Raw genomic sequence first — 16,461 nt, 5'->3', positions numbered from 1 at the left:
TCTTTGAGCAAAATTTTATTAAAAAAATGTATTTGATATTTATATAAAATAAGATTTCAAGAAAATAACAATAACTTCTCTTGAAAAACAAAATTAACTAGAAAAAAACATATGAAAAATAGATTAATATTTTACCCTCTGGATCCACCTCCTTAGCAAGCTTCAAAGCGTCTGAAGTGGCCAAGTCCTGATTAGCTGCAGTTACAGCCAAAATCAAGCAAGTTTCTCTTTTAATATAAGTTAGAAGCATATCCCGTATCTGTTGTTCAATATCAACAGGCTGATCTCCAACTGGAACTCTTGTCATTCCAGGTAAATCAATGAGAGTCAGATTCAGAACTAAAAATAAAAATATAGGATACATAATATTTCCATGTTAATAAAACTTAATTTACTGTTTCGTAAAATCTTAAAAACCAAAGTGATTTCATAATGTAATGATTCATAAATTACAATATTGTCATATTTAAAATTATATTTATTTTCCAGATTAAAAATTTATAGCTATAATAAAACATTAAGAATTATGTAAAATGAACACAATTTTCAAGAATTAAAAAAATGTATAAAAATTAACAAATCTAGGAATCAAACTACTTTTTGTTTGTTCATGTTTCTCCAAATCAATTGTTATAATCATTGTAATATTGCATGACTGCAATTTCTGAAATAAGTTATCAATTACTTTTGGTAAGAAAAAACTTTTACCAGATAAATTCTGTATTTTCAATGTTTAAAATAGTTAAATATATGAAGCAGATTAAAATTTACATATTAGAGTTCCTAAGTTGTTCTGTAATTAATAATACATATCTAAGATATATAAAAAAATTCATTTATGAAATTTTTCTATGAAGCTAAAACATTTTAATAGAATATATATCAACATATTTTAAAAGAAATATAAACAAAATAAATAATATATATAAAACCAATACTGTTCCAAATTTTAAATAACTTTATTTGGAATTTCTATTTCTTGAATAACTAATGAGTAAAAATTTCATATTCTCTTAAAAATTTTTTAAATATTACAGGACTACAACCATACAATTTTATAACTATAATAAATAAGTCATCATTAAATTAATAATCATTATTTCATGATAGGATACTTGATTGTAGATTAAAAATATCTATTATACTTACTCTCAAACCTGCAAAACAAAAACATTTTAACATTTAAATACGAATTTGTTATATAATATTATTAAAACTATTAGATTTAAATAGAAAAAAATAATTCCAAAAGATGATTAAATGAAGAAAAAAAATTGTTTACCATTAGGCGAGTAAACTCTTAAATTAATAGGAGCATTGGATATTCCTTTGTTGGATCCTGTCATCCGGTCTGTTTCATCTTCAATCTCCTTTCGGATGGCATCGAAATCGGTAAATTTTTTACCTCTGCAATGCAGAAACTCTCCATATTCTATAATAGAATTAATATAAACCACAACATTAATATAAAGTTACAAACAAAATTAAAAATATCTTCTAATAAATTACAATAAATAAAAAAATAAATAATAATGTTTATAACCAATAAAAATTAGATAACTGTGTTTAAGATTTAAAAAAAAATCCTTTTCAACAATAAAAACAATAGGAAAATTATTGGAAATGTTTTAAAAATAAAACTATAGTTAAAGTTATGTTATAGCCAATTAATATATATATGTGCAATTTCACTTTATAACAGATGTTACACTCACGCAATTATTATTGGTACACCACATTAGACACGAGTGATCCTAAAATTTATGGTTTAATGTAAAAGAAGAATTGATTAGAATGCAGAACAATATTTATTATTTTTATTGCAGAAATATTACATATTTTTAAAGCAATAAAAGTGTAATATTTTGATAAAATTAGAGAAATAATATTATTTGTAATAAAAATTTATTTAACTTGTTTTATTACAGCATAAATGCTAACATAGCAAGATGATTAAGAAAAATGTATTTAAATAAAGATTTAAGATCAAGCTAAGAAAAAGGAAAGAATTTTCTCTTAACCAAAAATTAAAATATATCTAAGCAAATATATATATATAAAGTATATACATTTAAAATATATATATATATAAAGTATATACATTTAAAAAATAAAAATCAATTTTATTTTATTCTTAAAGAGTGAATACAACTGTTGTCCATAAACTTTAAATTATACACAAATAAAAGAATACACAGTAATTACCTTGATTAGAGTTTATTAATTGAAGTACCAGAGGACGTCTAGTAACAATGCCAGAGCCTCTGGGTAAGAAATCCCTGTTAACAAATAAAACAGTTTCAGATCAGATACTAGAACATAAAAAGGTACAATGATATAACTTAATAAAATAATAAAAAAGTAATATACCTTAATTATAAATTTTGGTCTTTTATAAAATAACAAACAATTAATTCATATGATTAAAGTTCAGTTTTAAAAATACTTAAATGCTAAATTAAGTCTTAAGGTTACATAAGGAAAAAATACAACTACTGAAATTCAAAAAAGAAGGTAAAAAACTTAGGAAAATGGCAAATTTTGTAACGACGATATTTAATATGATCAACATAAATAAAATATTTAAATGTACATGAAGACTTTCTATTAAAACAATAATACACAGGAATCATTTTTTATGCTTTAATATAGGAAATAAAAAAATTATATAATAAAAGCTAATAAAATTAAAACTATAAATATTTATATTATGCCTTCATTTTAAATACTAATTTAATGCCAAGAAATAAATAAGAATAATGCCAGAATGTGACTCTTTAGAAAAAAAAATGCATACATTTGTTTAAAATAGTAATGACCTTTAGAGAATTAATTTTAAGCAAACAATATAATCAAAATTCAATATAAAAATAATACATAAAATATGAGTCAAAAGTGGAAAAATCTTTGTAAATTGGTTTGTATAGGGATATGTCATAATAGCTGCAATAAATTTTAACTAAACAGATTTTTTCAATGTAGTTGCTTTAAAAGAACTATTTTTTTAGAATTACAGTTATAAATGTAAGATACTATTACAGTTAGAACTCAATTAAGCTTGATTAATATATTAAATTAAGACAGAAATTAACAGATAATTTTCAGTAAAATCAGAATTCAAGAATTGAAGTGAAATATTTTTCAAACACACAGCTACAATCATAACAGAACTTTAAATTTCAAACTCAGTATATGCATATTTTGGAATACAAAGTCATAACGCAAATAATCACAAAGAAATTCCAATTTTAAAGGTGTACAACGAATTCATTTATTTATAAACAGAAAGAATAAGAAAGTGAATATTTAATAAAATACCTCTAGATAAAAATCGCTTGCAATTAAAAAAATTATGAATCAATTTAACAACAATCATTTGGTCATTCTCAACAAAATATAATGATTGTTTAAACGTACGAGCATAATAAAAATTAAATCATCAGCTAATGTATTTAAAAAAATAAAAACTTGCAGCAGTAATTAGAAACACCTGATTCTGCTGATCGTGAACATAAAAGCAACCAATCGATAAAAAAAAATTAATCATCTCATCATTCGCAGATCGGTTTTAGTTATTGGAACTTAATGAATAGTATAATTAAGTAAAACACACACACAGACATTTAAACAAATAGATTTTGAAAATAGAATAATTTATCCTTACTTTCCGACAAAATTTTCCAAGACACTACTCTTTCCTGCGCTCTGTCCACCGATGACTGCTATCTGAGGCAAATCTAGTGAAAGATTCACCCCAAGTTTTGTAAAAGCATCTTGGAGCCTATTTACAATAGGAATTAAACTCTCCATACCAATATTTCCACTCATTTTGAAAGAGTTTGGTAGGATCCCTTCGACGATTCACTACCAAACATTTGCTACTAGCGGACCCCTAGACGCATCGTTGCCGTTAAAAGGAGGCGGAGATAGATCAATGGTCACTTGGTGGTTGGTACTTGATGCTTAAGCCGCATGCGCTAGCAGAATGCTCTAAAATGAAAACAATGAAAATGCAACCAGAACTGGGATTACACATTCACTACGTCTCATAAAAGAATTAAATAGAAGTCATAAGATAAAGAAAAATGAATCATGTAAAAATTAATAGAAATAAAATTCCAAATTTTTGCAGATAAAATCTATGCTTTCTTATCTAATTTTTTTTTTTAATTTGATATTGGCTCATTTTTTTTTTTATTTTTGTGAAAAATTATTGCAATAGAAAAAAAATAATTGCACATTTCAGTCGTAAAGTAATTTAAATTTTTAATTTAAAGTTCAGAATTGTTTAAAAATTAAAGACTGTAAAGAAAGAAACGAATCTTATCTGACATATGCGCATTTCTGCTAGCATTTTCGGCGAAGTAAGCAATGGATAATACGGATCATTAATCCATTCATTTTTACACGATTATATACATAAAGCAATAAAAATAAGGAAAAAAATATAAAGAAAAATGAATTTGTATCCATACTGCGAAATTTTTCAAACACTCAACACATGTATGACGTCAAGCGAGTTCTACTTTAAGATGAACCAATGATAGCTTGTAATGTGGTAAATTTTCGGTTTGAATTGAAAGGGAGAATGGAATGGTTTTTGTCAGTATCAAAATGTTATGAGAATTTTTCTTTACTATTTTAAAAACATTTTCTTATTTCTTGTTGTTTAGAATGTCTATATTTTTTTAGTAAATATAGAACTACTATTTTTGAATACTGAATAAGTTATGTTTAGAGACGTTGACAGTATTGAAATTATATAAAGCCATCCCATATCTGAAAGGAGGGTGTATGTAACTTTTATTATGGGGTATGATTTCTTAAATGTATCCAAATTTAGAGAGAAAATAATTTTTGTTTTAAAAATTTTAGATTTTGAATTTTAGAAGTGATTCTCTTCTGTGACTGAAGGCAAGGGTAACATATTAAATTATGTTTATAATTTCGTAATTATTAAAAATTGATTAATTGATTAAAAAATATCACTTTTGGTATTTTCAAAGTTTAATAACTTCCAGTTATCTCTAAATATGCTCCATTACGTTGTATTTGAGGATTGAGGTGGTATTTTTAGATTTTATAGACAATCATAGAAATACCAGAGACAAACATTGAGAGAATCGTTACTGGGAATCGTTAGTCTAATAAAAAAAATATGTTTCTAATACTCAAATTTTGTATTTATAACTTTAAATTTTGTTTAATATTTAAATAAAAATCATTATTCGTTATTCAACCAATAAATTTTTAATTTATAATAAAAAATTATCAGTCTATAAATAGAAATATATTTTCTGAATTTTTAAAGAAAAAGAATTGTTTGAATTAAAAGGAAATTAATTAGTATTGCTTAACGTGCAAAAAATTGTTTTATGTTAAATATTTTTGAATGGTTTTTCTGCCACTTAACATAGTAAATTATACCACACTCAGACGAATAAATAATGCATTCTATATTTTCTCACTCATGCTTGAATAGCGAGTCCAGCTTAAAAGCGATCAGCTCATTTTCCACCTCAAGCCCAATCGTTCAGGAAATTCAAGCCATTCTGCTCCCTCAACCTTCTATTAAGTTAGGATGGGTTAAAGCACATGTGGGCCACAACGGAAACGAGATTGCAGATTCTCTAGCCAAACAGGCTATTTCTGCAGGTACGCCCGTTCAATACCCAATTCCTAAAAGGCATCTGAAAAGTAGTCTAAATGAATTTAGCCTACAGCGATGGCAAGAAGAATGGGACAATGGCTCAACTGGCAGAAACATCCATCAAATCATCTCGAAAGTGTCCTTTAACCCATCATTTTGTAATAGGCTTGACATTATTTTTGCAACTGGCCATGGCCCTTTCCCTTCATATTTCAAGAGATTCAGTATTAAAGGATCGGATCAATGTGGTTGCGGCGAAGTAGGCGATACCCTTCATTATGCCACTAGCTGCCCTCTCACCACATCTTTTCATCTCAAAAAATCCACCCACGACCTAGAAAATATCTGGTGGACCAACGTTATGAGAAACAAGATGTCCAAGGTTAAAATTAGAAATCTTGTGCGGTTCCTACAAAAGAACGAAGAATTGATTTCTCCAGACCCAAACCTAGTGTAAATTTTCGTTTCATTTTTCAACCAAGCTCTTCTCCAAAATATATTAACTTCAATAGATTTCATCTACTCATACTCCCCACCGAACACCTCCTTTATCTTTATAATATTGTATATAGTTACTTTTTATGTGTATTGATGATATTTTATGTCTTTTTATGTATATATTGATATTTTATGTCTTTTATGTGTATATTGATATTTTATGTGTACTTTTTTATCTTACTAAATACTTCCACGTATATCCTTTCAACCGACAGGGAATCCCAGAGATTCCAAGTTCAGGGATATTCTGTGGCGAAAGAAAGAAAATATGTCTTGTGCATTAGATACATCCCTTTTATTCGAAATCAAATCCTAAAGCAAACCATTTTCTTGGATTAGGTTTACAATTACATTGCTGTTATAAAATTTTACAAAGTTTTTTTAACAATTTTCTAATTCCTGTTTTTCAATAGTTTTTTTTATCAGTGATTTATTTGAAATACTTTTTAATCTGTTTTCTATCTGTACAATAGCAGTATCAATTACAGTGCTAAAAATAACATTTATCCTCTTCCGGGTTTTATATAACTTTATCTACTACTATTTCGGAATATAGAGTTTTCTTTCCCGAATTCGTTTTGAAGGAAAATGTTCTGAAATATTCAAATTGCATGCTATGGCTTTTGTTTCGTCAAAAATTGTGTTAAATTTTGGATTTCAGTTTTGATTTTATCGACCAAATTAAATTAAATCAATCAAGTACAACTTTTTTTGCTTGAAATAGTTTATTGATAGTGTTAATTTTGGACAATATTGCAAATCATACTATTAAACATAACTGAAATTTCTTGTATTGAATAATAGACCTTTTGTTTCGGATACCGCTGTAATATCGTTATTTGTATCAATAAATTTTTCTAGGATATTACAAGTTTGGCTTCCCAAAGAATGTAGTATAATATTTTAAGAGTAATATTGAAATGTCTTTGTAAAATTTCTCATATTTTTGTAGATAGAGAAAATAAGCAAAATAAAAGTTGCAATATAAAAAATACAGTATATTCCACTAAAAGCGGCATCACAAATTAATAAATTAAAAGAATGTGATAGGCAAGGCACAAAAATTGCATGAATGTTTGGAGCAATTATATTTCCCCTTCATGTTGCTACCATTGCAGTATGCCTGATCTCTAAAAATGATTCTTTTACAATATCTAAATCTTACTCAAATAATTTTTTCAATGGTATTTTTGCAAGCCTTTCCTCAGTTACTTCAATAAACCCTGTAAAAAACTCATTTATGGTTAAACTTTTCTCTTAAAAATTTGCATACCTAATAATGACTGAATTTTGTCCCTTAATGGGAATACCAGGAGTACTTTCCATTTGGATACTATGATACATGGCTGCTTTCACATCGTCATTTTAGTTCTTGATCATGTTTAGCCCCCCTTCAATCCCGGGGCCCCGGTGCATAGCATCCGCCGCACGTCCCAGATGGCCGGCCCTTGGAAAGACCAATTCTTTCTAAATACTTCTACAGCTAATCAAATTGGAGGTGGAGAGTTCATAAATGGTAAGAGAAGAGATGAGTCAACTTGTGTATTTTCTCTTCTTATCAGAAACGCATATGACGAAGGCTTAATGAATGCACAATATATCATAAACATAATTTATCTTCTTTGCAACGAATACAGTGGGAAATTTACTTCCTATGATAAATTTGTAAGGTTTTTTTTTTTTTTTTTTTTTGACTTTAAGGTTTGTGAATTTTAAACATTCCAATTTTTATATTTTGAGTATTTTTACATATCTTTCTGTACAAGAAAGAGTTAATACTAATGTGTAAAATTTATTCACAGTTTAAAAATATTTCTTATATTTTGAGGCGAATTTTTTCGACAAAGAGTCAGCAAAGGTGCCGCTTTTCCAAGTTAACTTTCTCAACTCGTTTATTTATTTTTTAAATATATAAATGACTACTCAAATTGACATTCTTCTATAGAAGATAATTTTAAAGATCGAGACTGATAGTTTAAGATGGTTTTGAAATATTTTTATGCGTTATTAGATTAAAACGCAGTTGAAAGAAGAGAATAAAGAGACAAAATTGTCAACATTCTTTTCAAAAATTCACGTTTCGTATTTATTTCAGAAGAATCTTTCTTCACACTCTCCATTTCAACATTATGCAAAACATGGTTGCTGAGTCAACACCAATCTTCTGATATAGAAGATCTCGGGGATATCAGATATGTTTTGAAAACTTTTAGTTTCGAAAAACTTGAGGCAGTAGAAAAACACCCGACAGTTGCCCGTCCTCCAGCTGTTCTTGACCAGGAGATACTGATATGATCCTCTATAAATGCAAATAAACTTTCCCTACTTAAATCAATGTATATCCAAAATTGTTCCTCTTTGAAGTAGGGTGTGAAAAAGCATTTCACGATGAGCAAAATATATTTAGAGACAAATTTGTCACAAAAAATAAGATTCCTTTTTATTACAATTTCAATTCAGCGTTTCACAATTTTCTTGCAGTATTATCTTCCTAAAATCAAAAAGATATTGAGTTTTTTTGTAGAATACTTATGAATGAAACAGGGAAAGCAATAAGTAAATACGTTGCTTCTAAAATATGTTAATGATATCCTTCAACATTGAATTACATAAGAAAAATTAAATCGTCCAATTCATCCCTATAAACCCAACAAAATTGTTACGGTATCTTTTCAAACAGGTCGGCCTTCAGAATGTCGATCAATATCGTGGGAATACAGTACAATATTTTGTCTAATATGGATATTATTTTGTTTGAATATCGTTAATAACTTCTTTTAGAAAAAATGCACATTTACCTAAATTACACAGACTTTGAATTCTCGACATGTCATGGGATTAAAAAATACCTTAGGATACATCAGTATAATTGACTTTTCAGCTGAACAGGAAAAACAAAAGGGGACAGTTCGACTACTTGAAAAGTTAAATTTTATCTTATGATAGTTTATGAGGCATATTCCTCCAATATTTTATCCAAAAAACTTATGAGTGTTCAAGTGTTACGCAGGTTACTGTTGCAATTGGAAGGAGTAAGCGAAAGGCAACAATTGTGTGAAAGATGAAAACCAATGAATTCGAATGACGTTTGTTTCTTTTTTCGATTAATTTGATAAATCCTTTTTTCCACCCTTGATAACTGAAATATGAAAACATTTCTGCAAACTCTCAACCGGCCAAAACAAAGACAATTGATAACGAGATAATGACAAGAGAAAGGGAGAATTTTCACATATAAGGTATTTTGCGTTTGGATTGATGAATCATCTATGATAAAAGATGATTAAAAAACTTTTTTAATCATAATATTCCACTAATCTTTTTTATTCTCTATCTTTTATTAGATAAAGTAACCTTTTATTGCTTTGATTTTCTTTTTCTTTTTATTTTTGCGTGTATCGTTTCCAAAGAAAGATGTGGATCATATTTATCAGTCTCAGCATTCTGAGTGACAATCTATTCGAGTGCCATATGTTAATGCCAATCACCTGCAATTCTTTTCATTTTAAGGATATGCAGCGTGTATGACATTTTACAGAGTTCTAGCGCAATCCCATTTAAACAAAATAATAGTTAGAAATAAGCTCCATTTCTTTCCCTTGCGCAATGAAAAATATGAATAAATCGTTTTATTTTGAATTCGATATTGTAATGGCAGCATGTTCCTACGAAATTATTTGCAAACGGTTGCCATTTTTTAAAAATTAAAATATGTTTCTTCTTTAAAGTTCAGAATGTTTATAAATGAATATTCAACTTTTCCGGATTATTAAAACAAATTAAAGTGTTGTTCATCGGAAATTGCAAAAAATAATTAAAAGTTTAAATTCAATGTCATTACAATGTTGTTTAATATTCTGAATGTCAGCGAATATATGTAGCGAATATCATGTAGATATCGTAACAATGCTATATATATATATATATATATATATATATATATATATATATATATATATATATATATATATATATATATATATATATATGTAATATTATTTATTGTGAAGCATGATGCAGTTGGAAGACAATGAAGATACTTTTAATTTTGTGACGTCATTTTATTTCATTATGAAGAAGCAAGCATATGTACAAGCGATGCGCACACAGAGCGACACAGAAACGGAATGAGGGAAGAGCCCTTGGACATTTTATCCCTGGTCTTATATAACCTATGATTTTGATAGGGAAAATATTTCTTTACAGTGCTAATGTATTATGAGATTTCGATAGGGATTTTCATTACACGGGTGGACAAGGCAGGGGAAACACAGGGAGATTTTAAAAAAGAATTTGCTTGATCAGCGGTATGTTATCTCTTCACGCGTAGTGTGGGAAAGTTAGATTTTAGCTGATTCAACAATTTAACAAAGCTTCTCTTGAATTAATTAAGTAGAGACAGTGGAATTGGATCACGAAATAAGAGAATATTTTAGAATGAAATTACTATGGGCTAAATTAAGATGAAGTTACTTTGAAAATTAATTAAATTGAAATTAGAGTTAAAATATCATTACATATATATATATATATAAACCCTAGGATCTATAAATCGAAGCCTCTATTAAAAAGGCATAAATATTTTCCACCAGTCTCTTATTGTTCATTTATTATTATTATTTAAGCAACATCTTACAGAATGAATAATTTTAGTGAATCAATATATAATCTCAAGTAACGTGTAATTTCATCCCTAGGAAGCTAACTGTTTACTGATAGCAACTGAGAAGCTCATTACACAGTAATCCATGTATCAGTAAAAAAAAAAAAATTGAACTTATGTCGATAACAATAGTAAGAGCTACTAAGTATGATATGTATTAGGTATCAGATATATATATGTATCAAATAATTTTATCATTAGATTTATTAAAATAATGAGAAATGTATATTTTAATACACCGATCGATTGGAATCTATCTACTCCAAATTACAATTTTGCACTAAAGTTAAAAAAATATATATGTATTTTTCTGTTCCATCCTATTATGATGAATAAATTCTTCACTAGAAATTTCAAAAATATAATCTATCTCTTTTATTTTCTTTAAAAAAATAATTGGAATGCGTATGCCCAATGAAAAATAAAAATTCGATAGTAGACTGGAGGATTCCATGTAAGGACTCGATTTCACTTAAGACTCATCCTGTATGTGAAATGATATACATTGCTTCTAAAATCGAGAAATAGATTTGTTCTTTGATATTGTGCGGAAGTTTGGGCAAGAGAACATTAACAGGTGTTCTTCTTGGCATCTGGCAAAATTTAAAATCACCAGGTCCGCCTTCCCAAAATACTTTTTCATTATTTTGAAACGATATGTTAATTCGATTTAAAAAAAATAAGGACACCACGAAAAATTTCTAAAAAATTGACAGCAGTGAACTTACTTGTAGTTTACATACAGTATCGAATTGTACTGTACTATTTAATTAGACGATCCTTTCTCTTCTATATTTCAGAGATAGCAAAGAAAGGATCATCTAATTAGAAAGGTGGTTCGAATATCAGGCATGAGTTCAGACATTACAAAAATGACAAGTTACAGGTTACATGACAGGTTGTGACATTATAGTAATTACACGAGTATGGGTCGAATTATCTAAAAAGTTTAATCAAAGGGAGAGAAGAATTTGAACTAATTTTTGTGTGTGTGTGAGGCATTGCAAAAGGCTATTTTGAGGTTCGCTATTTCAATAACTCTGAATTAAATATCAGCAAGCACAAAGCATTCTATGACTATCAAGATTCTATGCATGCACTTATTTTGACATTTCTGCGGTAACATAATGCTTCTTGGCATTTACAAATAGTGGGGGAATAGTGGAAATTTCCGAGAAGCACTTTCAAATGGATTGAAATTTCAACAATTGATCTGCGTTTCAAAATTCTGTGCTTATTATTTTTATGTGATTTTACTTCTCGAAGGGGTGAAAAGAAGTGAAAGAAAAGAGTCAGAGAGAAAGAGTTTTTGTTTTCGGAGTTTTTTGTTTAGCAAGTTTTTTCTTTCTTTTCTTTTCCATTATTTGTTTTCACTTTGGTTTGAAATTGTTCTATTTTATTTTAATTTGAAACTATATAATGTTTCTATATATTGCCTGATAAAATATAACCATCTATTTCTTCTACACATTATATTTTACATACATGGTGGATTTAGGCATTTTTTTGTGACCCCAAGAAATACAAACAATGAGGTTGCTCGTATAATTATTGTTCAGTTTCGTTTTGTATTTCAATACCTTTTTTAATTTAATAAGCAGACTAACGTTTTATTTTAATAACTTGATGGAAATGCAAGTTTATTTACTTGTTTTTTTTATTCCATATCATGGAAAAAAATAATAATATTCTTGAAAAAATAACCTTAGTTATTAGTCATTAATTTTAATTGTTAATTATTAGCTATTAATTTCTTAATTTGCAAAATAAGTGTTTAATAAATTTCAAATAACTATAACTTTAAAAAAACATTCTAACACAATCAGTTAACAAACAATTAATATTTCCATATTTTATAAAATTAATGATATAAACTTTTATTAAGGATTTTTATAATTTAATGAAAATACACACTATAGTCCTAATATTTCATAATTAAAAGAGAATATATAGTATTTCTTATAATTATATGTATTTGACAACTGTTCCTAATAACATTTTTAAATCGACCTACCTACGTTGTCATCTTCAGACCAGCGGACCTAGGCAGCTACCTAGTCAAAAAATCTTTCTCTGATTACCGTATTCCCTATCGGACGGATATAGCAAATGATGTTTTCGAATATATGGAGATTTAGAATGTGGAAATTCATGAAAATGTTCATTTCTTAGAGCAATAATAATTTCTTTTGCTCAATACTTCGTATGCCAGGAAATACTATTAAAAAAAATAAAACCCTTCCACATACAGATTTTTTAACTACAGTCTGTATAAAAGTTTTAAAAAATCCTCCTCTTAGCAAACGCTGGAACCTCCTCTCTCCTGGTATTGGAATTCTTATAGAAAAAGAATGATATAATGCTATGCGTTACAACCTTTTGATTGTGTTATCATTTACATCGTCAGCAGGAAATACTCTACCAACACTCTTAGTTTCAGACATCTGTGCATAAAAAAAATATTAAAATGCCTCAAGTAAAACCTCTGGTGATAAGAAGCGATAGACATCACACTGCGAAAAAGAGCACTAATTACCGAAATTCAAACGACCCTGAAACATTCTTACGAAATTGGTTGTCTCGACTCGCCTCATCCCGGCCAAGCTGAAGTGCCAAGGAAAACTTTCTGCTTAAATAGAGTAAGCGGCAACTTTTTTATTTCCTCGCTTTTTTTTCGTGGTGCTTCTGTTTGATGTCGTTATAAAACAGACACTTAATGGAGAATGTCAAGCTAGAGAGATTTTTCCTTTCTTTTTTATCTGTTTCTTTTTATCGCAATATAGATGTTTGTACTTTATCGTAACATGCTTTATATAAATATAAATTAAATATTTAATTATTTTAGGCTATTGCATTCTACGTTTATTATTTTAACGTAAAAACTATTGTAACGTATATTAAAAAAATATTTTGTCCTGATTAATACTTTAACCATTCTGTTTACTCTAATATCTAATTAGATGATATTTTCCGTTCCGGTTATGTGCTATTCTACTGATTGAACAAGGAATCCAAAGAATACTTGAAAAATTTGTGCATGAATGATTTAATTTGAGCTTGAAAGTTTAAAAAGTGATAATTTCATGCACTTATGGTGAACGTTGTGACTGTTGAGAAATTGGTTCTTTACCATTAAATCTTGACATGTTTTTATGTTTATTCAACTATGACATAAGGTTGATCATATATAAGTTTTTAATAATTAATTTCTTTACAATTAAGTTAAGGCATTCATAACACAAACATAAAACAAATAAGAAAGAAATAATTTAAAATTTACTTTAATCCCTTTCTGAAATTAACTCTGGAGTATGCTCCCAGATTCCTTTTTCAGTTTTCACTGAGAAGTAATGTTTTAAAACACAGGCATCAAATTAATCTCTATCTGTATTAATTTTTTTCATTCTATTTTATCTTAATTCTTTTTCATTTTAATTTCACATATTAATCCGTTACTAAAATTAGTTATCTGGTTTATATGCTCTCAGATTCCTTTCTTAGTTTCGACTGATAATTAATAGTTATGGCACGAGTGCTGTTGCTCTTAGCTGAAAGCATACCTACCCTTTGATAATTTACAATTAAAATTCATTAAGAATTTAAAAAAAAAGCTGCGCATTTTCAATAACTAACTCGTTCCAAATATTTACCTATATCACTTTGGACATAGTGATATATGTAAATTCGATCCAAAGCAGTGGAGTAGTGAGACTAGTGTGACGTCTCTTAAGAGCAATAATGGTCAACAACCTTTTAGTGCAATATTTTTTAATAGGTAATTACTTGCACACATCACATATATAAAGATATAAAGTGGTTTCAGCATTTAAATTTGTTAACTGGAGGCCATATTCCTTGAAACACTTCACAGACAGCGTTTACCACACAGCATCACTCCATCATGCCGTCTTTCGTTCTGGTCTTTTTTAGAGTTCGTTCATAGAGGGCGCTAGTCAGTACACTAGCTTTCGCCAGGGAGAAAATATAATGGTGCTATTTTTTTTTCATCCTTTCTTTGTATTTGTTTTTTAAAAGATGGCATAAATGTGCTAAAATTTATCTTTATGGTGCCCCTTAAAGACTAGTGCTCTCGACATTTATAAATCCTTTCTCCCCCAGTTGATATACTTATTCAAAGTAAGCTCTGTGACTGACTTTCCTATGAATACACGTGTTATTCTTCTCTCATATGAAACTTCGGCAAGACTATGAAGGCCACGAATACTCAGATTATCATTATATTCAGAGTTCCGTATATGAGAATTTTGTGCTTCCTCGCATACTAAATGCATTTTGGATTATATATACCGTTTCAAACCATAATTTGATATAGAACTGCAATCTTAGTTACCAAATAATATTACATCTTCTATTTTTCTTAGTCTTTGAATTTCGTGATAGCATTTTTCTGCATGCAAACTTATAGACTGACAGACGGTTTATCCTTTGAAGGCTGTGATGTAAAATTCAACAAGCATTTACACTTAGATGCAATAAATAAATAAATGTGTTTTAAGTTTTATTCATCCAAGTCGTTAAGTAAGCTCGTTTACATGCAAATACAGACCAACAGACGAATGATACATCTGGCTGATTCGTCTCCGTGACAAATTGAGGAAGACGACATTAATTTAGAATCTTTTATAATTAAAATTAGTATGATTTTATTTATTTATTTAGAATGATTTGGTAAACCAAAGAACCATTCCCTCTTGTTCAATTACTGCTCTGATTTCGTCAATTTTTATTTGATTGGTAAACATATGGAATCTAAATGTGTCTCAATAACCATCAATCCCCAACATGCACATTTTGAGAAAAATCTAAGCATCACAAGTCAATACTGCACTATTAATACAAGATATTGCGACAGAGTTTGCCTAACCCATTTGTAGGCATATTGTTTGCTCAACTATTGTACTAATTTCTCCAACTTTTAATTTACATAAAATTGTCTATCCTCCTATCAGTTACCGCCCTCTATTTTCTAGAGAAAATGCAAGATAAAATTTTGACAAAGAAAACCACTTCACAAGCACGCTGTAGGATGTTAAAATGAAGTTCCGAGCTCCACAAGTATGCGCAGCTTATTTCTAGAGCAAAATAATTTATTTCCACTATATGCATGAAACTTTTGTACAATTCCCAATAGAGGGTTCATGGTAATGAATTATTTGCATGACAACGAGTTTTGCTTACCCATTTCTATTAAAATCCCAAGGCTGTACCGGGAAGATTGAGACCAGTTATTAACCTTCTTTCTCTCTCAAAATCCCAATCCAAGCTCAATTTCTAGCATCAAAACGTGTTGTTTCACATCTCAAAAATCCCCGATTCTCTTACGGAAAGTATCTGGCTTTCATCTATTGCGACAAGAGAAATACTCCCAAAGACTGTTATATTCGCGTCCAGGTCGGTACACAAAGGCCCTTACGTACTATCCGTCCTGCACAACTCTGCAGGGGTAATTTCGGGGCAATACCTAACCAATGAATATGCTCTCTGTTCACTGTACAAGTATAATTTTAAATAAAATTTTCTTTTAATGTAATAACAAAGAGTTTATCAAAGTTGATTGATATGACTAAATTAATACTGTTAATATGATGGAAGGTTAGTTGTCCTTCAAAAGTGGTAAGTTAATTAAAGT

The 16,461-nt window shown here is 28.5% G+C and overlaps 1 protein-coding gene across 2 annotated transcripts in view; it reads right to left on the bottom strand.

Moving 5' to 3' along the window:
- The window catches only part of LOC129963904 (dynamin-like), a 29,901-nt gene extending 25,912 nt beyond the window's left edge, over positions 1-3,989 (bottom strand). The window contains exons 1-4 of one of the 2 annotated variants that reach the window (XM_056078493.1): positions 3,665-3,989; positions 2,206-2,279; positions 1,283-1,432; positions 136-339 (exon numbers count right to left, since the gene is read on the bottom strand). In XM_056078493.1, coding sequence (XP_055934468.1) covers positions 136-339; positions 1,283-1,432; positions 2,206-2,279; positions 3,665-3,828 — 592 coding nt within the window. In that variant the 5' untranslated portion in view covers positions 3,829-3,989. The remainder of the gene's footprint in view (positions 1-135; positions 340-1,282; positions 1,433-2,205; positions 2,280-3,664) is intronic. The other variant, XM_056078492.1, reaches the window with a different exon arrangement.
- Between the last annotated feature and the right edge of the window lie 12,472 nt (positions 3,990-16,461).

The sequence above is a fragment of the Argiope bruennichi genome, chromosome 3, assembly GCF_947563725.1.
Source record: "Argiope bruennichi chromosome 3, qqArgBrue1.1, whole genome shotgun sequence".
Classification (NCBI taxonomy): Eukaryota; Metazoa; Arthropoda; class Arachnida; order Araneae; family Araneidae; genus Argiope; species Argiope bruennichi.
This window is presented reverse-complemented; position numbering and strand designations above follow the sequence as displayed.